This window comes from Trifolium pratense, linkage group LG7, assembly GCF_020283565.1.
Source record: "Trifolium pratense cultivar HEN17-A07 linkage group LG7, ARS_RC_1.1, whole genome shotgun sequence".
NCBI classification, from domain to species: Eukaryota; Viridiplantae; Streptophyta; class Magnoliopsida; order Fabales; family Fabaceae; genus Trifolium; species Trifolium pratense.
The window spans coordinates 6,322,852-6,329,816 of record NC_060065.1 but is presented as its reverse complement, the minus strand read 5'-3'; the positions used below and the strand labels follow the sequence as shown (position 1 = coordinate 6,329,816).

Here is a 6,965-nt window from a genome sequence, read left to right as displayed (position 1 = left end):
CACTTATAAATTTACTCACGTGATTAATTCAAATTAATCGAATAAATTGCATATAATTCTTTAGTTTTTTTTTTTAGCAAATTCTTTAGAGGTATCTTATGTGCCACTAAAGTTAATTTTTTTTAATCAAACACCAAAAAAACAAATATAGTAAAATAAGAGTATCTTCCATACTAAAATTTGGTTCTTATTTAGGATGAGAATAGGTCAAGTCGACTGACATGTGAGCCTATACCCTAACTTATATCAAACCATATTAGTCTATATGCCAAGCTTACATTAGGCTCATGCCAATTTTCTTTTCAAGACTTTTTTTAGCTAAATATGTTAAGACTGTTGAGTTATAATTTTTTTTTTTTTGGTAAACTGAGTTATAATTTCTATGCTTCTCATCACCTCCGGCCATGGCCATCAATCGACACATTTTCCATTTGCTATATATAGCGGCAATGAATGAAATCTATAACCATTTTGCCACGCCCTAAAAAATAACATTATAATTGTAAAATAAAAAAATAACATTATAAAATCCCAAATGATTCATTAACCCAACAAAATCTTTCAACTACTGCAACAGCCTCGTCTTCCAACAGTCATTCTATACTTATGCCATTGGGATTGAGCTTTCAATGAAACGACAATGTTCTAGAAGACACAAGCCAAGACCACAGCTAAAGAGTTCAGTGTGAATTATTAATTCTTTATATGCATTAAAAAAAAAATACAGATAAAATTATTAAACCTTCACATGTAATGCAGAAAAAGGATAGAATAAGATTTAGACAGAAAACTAATTGGGGGTCATCACATGCTGATTACTGTTCCAAATAATCAACAGGCATTCAAGCTCAAATTGATGAGATTTCATTTATACAGAGACATAGTGCTCCAAACATAAAAAACAATACTAGCCCATTTAGACAAACCACCTCAAATATGGAGACAGGCAACTAAAATGATACTGAAACAAAAGAATCACTGTCATCATAATTCAAAATTGTATAGAATAGGTTACACGTAAACATGACAGTACCTGAATTTCAAAATCCTTACACAAACTTCCTTCATCCTCTAATAACTATAGTAAATTAACCCAAACCATTACTTGCTATATAACTAATCAATTTTGACAGAGGAGTAGATGAGTCTTGTGAACCAAAAGCATGCATAGAATCCAATAGTACCGGTTACCACAAAAAATGCATAAGAAGCTATAAGCATGTACCCAAAGTAAAATATTGCAGATACCAACTTTGTGATTTCAAGCTTGGTAAAGAAGTAGAATGTTGCATAAAGAAAGAGGTATAGTGCAGAAGAACCAGAAGTAAGGTATGACCGCCACCACCACAAGTAATCCTCACTGCACAACTGGAAGTAACAGAGCACAATGGTTATTTCAGCACAAGTGACAACGAGGATGATGAAGACCAAAAAGAGGAACCCAAAGATGTAGTAAAACTGATTCAACCAGATTGAGGTGAGGATAAAGAAAAGCTCAATGAAAACAGCTCCAAATGGAAGTATTCCCCCAATCAAAACTGAGAAAGCTGGGTTCATGTACCAGGCCTGTTCAGGGACCTGCCTTGGGATTTTGTTTGTTTTCACAGGATTCTCAATTGCAGGTTTTTTGAAACCAATATAGCTACCCACGAAAACAAGTGGAACAGAGATCCCAAACCATAAAAAGACCAGAGCAAACATCGTACCAAATGGCACAGCTCCAGATGATTTTTGGCCCCATATGAGAGTATTCAATATAAAGAAAATGACAGAGACAATTGCAGGGAATAAGGTTGCAGTCCTGAGGGCAATTTTTTTCCACTCTGATCCTTTGAACATTTTGTACAAGCGAGTTGAAGAATAACCAGCAAATATTCCCATGAAAACCCAAACCAAGAGCATAGCTGTCATGAGCCCACCCCGGTTAGAAGGAGAAAGGAACCCAAGGATGGCGAATATCATGGTCACTAGTATCATCCCAAAAAATTGAACACCAGTTCCAACATAAACACACAGCAAATCTGAGTTGTTAGGAGGCCTAAATACATCCCCATGGACAAGCTTCCAACCAGTCTCCTCTTGGGCTTCTTCCTGGGTCTCAAGCTCATTATACTTTGCAATGTCACGATAGAGTGTCCTCAACATTATCATTGCCACCATTCCCGAAAGGAAGAGAACAATCATTAATGAGTTAACAATAGAGAACCAGTGAATTTGGTCATCATTCATTAGCAAATAGGCATCCCATCTTGAAGCCCATTTCACATCACTCTCCTGCAGGTAGCAGCCAAAGGTAAATGTGGAGAATAAGAAATAAAACTAATAATCACATTTCATCATAACAAAAAAGGGAGGAGTAGGATGATGAAGAATCCAGTTGGATATAAGAAGGCAAATTATAAAATTGCCATTCAATGCAACAGGATGTTAGATATTTCATCACACAAAGCCACGGTATATCAGCTCATAACCACTCGCTTGCTACTTAATTCATGTATGCCAATAACCATTCTAAAGCACAAGATATAACTGCTCCAGTATATCAGCTCATATCCTCACCTGGAAGTCTACATCATATGTGAAGATAATTTCCTTGTTCTCTTCAACTTCTTGAGGGGAGTTGTTGTTCACAACTGTGTGCTTAGCATGAGGGTCACAGGTTGTCAAACGAGTCTTCTTCTCATCCCATTTACCGTCATACTCGTGTTTAACACTGCACATCAACATTGACATTTGAAAAATCACCACTAAATACTAAAAAATTATGAACTACTTAGATGGGAAACTTTATGCAGAAAACCTCTACAATCGTGAAAAATAAAATGGAATAAATTGATGCAACAATTAGAGCACAAAAATAATGACCTGAACGGCTTCACCTCAAAGCCCACAATTCTAGCAGATTCAGTTTGCACGTCTCTGTGATACTTGACAGTAAATGCCAAATGATTGTGGATAAAATGCTTTTCCTCCTTGCTCTGTACATTCAGATAAAGTAAGTAAAGAAACTACTTCTTGGTATTCACAACAATAACTATAGTGCTAAAAAACAATATTCGTACCCCGGTATACTGCCCTTTGAGACCGACATGGAAACCAAGCTGGTAAACAGTAGAATCCTGATCATTCCGTTTTATGGGAACAACTAGAGGAAGGTTATCTAGGATCCTGTAAATCAATGGAAAACATATGTAAGATTTAAGATATCAATATGAGAGCAGAAAACTGGCAGAAAATTGTATACCAAATACTGGCATAACATACATGTTCACCCGATATTCATCATTGATCTTCTCTTTGAACTCCTTGGCATTTTTTGCATCAAGTTTAATTTTACCCACAATATTACACATTTGTGGCTCGCGCATTTTGAACTGAAAAATACTACCACATCAGAATCAAATAATAGCCAGAAAAATACTGCAAAAAATCTTGGAAGAAGAAAAAAAAAGCTCACATAGCTAACCAGGTTAATGAGCAATCACCCATTAACAACTTTTCAAATGTGGTTAACCAATTCAGAGGCTAACCGTTCCTAAACTATATATTTCGTTAAGAATATTCCTTTCTTAAAAACTGATTATGACTCAAAATTAACATGTAAAACTTACCACATATAGTGAATTTTCAATGCGATCACCACGAAGAACTTCCCCAAGATTTTCTGCACTATCCTGTATTTTTTTGGGGGCAACATAAGGAAGTGAATAATATGAGTATGGAAGCTGGGTCTTTGTTGATGTCAATTTGTTTACTTTCACTTGCAATATATCTCCCTGCACCAAAGAAATACTTAACAAGTCAGTTAACAACTTATGAAGCAGATCTATATAATAATTCATTTCAGCCAGATTAAGTTCATGACATTTAACACAACAAATATCATGCTTTTATTACAACAAAATATCCAGCCGATAGCTGCAATACTTTAAAACGAGCTACATAAGTATTAAATTAATTTCATCGATGATCTGATTATATATCCTTCATATTTATAAATACACCGCCAAGTTTCACATCGAACAACGCCGGCAACTACTTCTAGCTACACTTATGGAACTTAAACATCCTTCACTCACTCAATTCATTCAAAGTCTAAAACCTCACAATCCTCCATATATATAGCAACAATTATTAGTTAACGTTGTTCTTTGAAGCGATCCACTGAAATTAAGACTCAGAGCATTCATAATTATTGAATACACATGCAATTCTGGATTCAACTAATTAAGAAAGTAAAATACAAAAACGAAAAACCTAGCATCGATTATATACTATCACATCAAGTCGAATTCAATTCAATACAACACAGATCTAACTTCTGAGATTCAAATACAGATCAAAGAGATAACGAAATGGAAGGTTAATAATACCTTGTAGAAATCCTGTGGAGCGACGCCGGGAAGGTAGAAGCAGTAAGCGGTGTGAAAGAGACAGAGAAGAAGTGTAGAGAAAACGAGAGATCTCAAAAACGCCATGGCGTTCGAGATCGAGATCTAGAAGCTTCTTGCGAATGGTTTTTGTCGGTGGTTGAGTTATGAATTATGAATAATAAGATATGAGAATTGATGAAGAAGAAGAAGAAGACGACGGAGGAGGAAGTGGTGGTGGTTGTGTCGGTGTTCGCCACCAGAATGAGAGCGAAGAGGAGTTGGGATGGCGAAGAATTTTTGTCCGGTTGAAAACTGGTACAGTTACTGGATTCTAGTTATATATCGACTTTTCACGAAGTGCTTCCGGTGGATTTGTTGAAACGCGCTTTTCAATTTTTTATTTTTTTTTATGCAAGGAAAAAATCGGAATTAGGATTTAGAAAGAAATGATTGACCAAACTTCTTCATAAGTAAGACTACATAAAAAGGAAATAGGGAAATGTTTTTTATTTAAAAAAATTAATGTTTAATTAATTTTACTTATTTTGTGTAAAAAAATTAATTTTATTTATTTCAGTCAAAATATTTATTTGTTTTATGAGAAAATAGTATATATCTCTTATAATATAAGTTTGTGTACATGATCTTTATGAGAAAATAGTATCTTTTAATGCCAACAATAAAATAATATTTATTGTCCCCGTGAGCTTAGGTCAGTTGGTAGGGACATCGCACTATATGTGCAGGAGCCCGGGTTCGAACTCGGGACACTCCACTTATTCACTTGAATTTTCTAGCCAATTACTACTTGACAAAAAAATAGTATTTATTGTTGGCATATGATTCACAACTTCTGCACAAAATCTGCTTTCGAGTCACAACTTCAAAGCTTCGCACACAACTTCAAAGCTTCACCAAACAGATACCGAAATGACCATAATCGAGTTAGCTTTCCACGGAATCAAACTCAACTAAATTTGGAGTTACAAAGATAGATTAATTACTGTTTTAGTGAAGGTCTGTCCAATTACAAATTTTGCAGATGACCTTCAAATTCAATATCGTCTACCAAACATATCGTAACTCCAAATTCGACGAAATTGAAATGACAACAAGGGTAATTTCGTTAGCTTTCCAGACATGTAAATACTATTAAAAAATGAGCTACAGGGTGAGAGATATGACAAAAATACCAGTAGTAGTATATAATAATTAAATTGGACAGACCTTCACTAAAATGATAATTAATTTCTCTTTGTAATTCCAAATTTAGTGGAGTTTGATTCTGTGGAAATCTAACTCGATTACGGTCATTTTGGTATCAGTTTGGTGAATTATTGATCCAAATTGAGTTCTGTGCGAAGCTTTGAAGTTAAGACTCGAAGTTTTGTGTGGGGGCAAAATTCAAAAAATTATAAAATAGGGGGAAAGTCCACATTTTAAAACAAGGGGTAAAATTCTGATTTAATCAAAACAGGGGGCAAAATTGCATTTAAACCTAATATTTTTATTGTTGGCATAATAGTGTTTTTATAAAAAAAAAAAAAAGTTGCTATATTAGATTGAGTTTGTTGATGCGTATCTTTCATTTTTTTTTTACTATTTTTCTGTTCCATGTATTAATTTTTATTTATTTATTAATCTTTTATGGTTGTCATAATCTTCTTTGATTTATTTATTTTTTAATATATTGTTATAGATTTTTTTTTGGGTACAATATACGTTATCTTTTATATACATGGATAGAAGATTTGAAATGAAATACGATTAAAATTTGAATATCTATATATATAATTCCTAAATAGTTCTCCTAACCCTAATCCACTTAGACCAATTAAATTGTTTTATTTAGACACATCATCTATTTAAATCCAATTAAATCACTCTACAATACCACATCATTTCTACTTATATTATTATTATTATTATTATTATTATTATTATTATTATTATTGTCATCTCTATACTTTTCATATTCTACATTTATATACTTATGGCTTTTTAATATACACTCACTCAAGTCTTTACTTACCCTTTACTTTTTTTTAGCGAATATAATAACTTTTGCTTACTATATTATAATAAGGAGAATATAAAAATACACACTAATTAACTTTGTAACTTCCGTTTATATATTTCCATCTCTTAAGTCACAATTCAATTTTCATCCCTTTGACTCTTCTACCAATATTTTAATATATAGGATACAATTATTTTAATTTGTATCTTATTCATATTTTCCTAACTAACCGTTACGAATGTTAGAAACAAATATTTTCATCCCCTGATGCTCAATCATGTGCTTAACAATATTACCATTTGTTTTTTTGGTTGAACGTGAGAATAGATTTTTTTCATATCTTATATGTGCAATTTCTCTTTCCATTATCTTGCTTCTTCATCTTTTGTGCATCAGGTATAAATACTTATGTTATTTTCTAAAACCATGATTTGTTGTAGTTATTTTATTTTTTGCGAAAATTAACTTTTTGCATAACAAATAAAATTAAGAGAATTTGACATTTTTTGTTTGTTGCAGATTATACATTCAACTTTTGTGTTGCACATCCATTTATAGGTTTAGTTAAGTGC

The 6,965-nt window shown here is 33.0% G+C and overlaps 1 protein-coding gene across 1 annotated transcript; it reads right to left on the bottom strand.

Annotated features, from left to right (window-relative positions):
• Window positions 1-841: 841 nt before the first annotated feature.
• Window positions 842-4,851, bottom strand: LOC123897353 (transmembrane 9 superfamily member 9-like). Its single transcript, XM_045947954.1, has 7 exons — window positions 4,374-4,851; window positions 3,612-3,776; window positions 3,265-3,374; window positions 3,063-3,168; window positions 2,866-2,978; window positions 2,560-2,713; window positions 842-2,274 (listed from the first exon to the last, which is right to left on the bottom strand). Exons 1-7 carry the CDS (start codon window positions 4,476-4,478, stop codon window positions 1,117-1,119), a joined length of 1,911 nt encoding a protein of 636 aa, XP_045803910.1. The 5' UTR covers window positions 4,479-4,851; the 3' UTR covers window positions 842-1,116.
• Window positions 4,852-6,965: the final 2,114 nt, after the last annotated feature.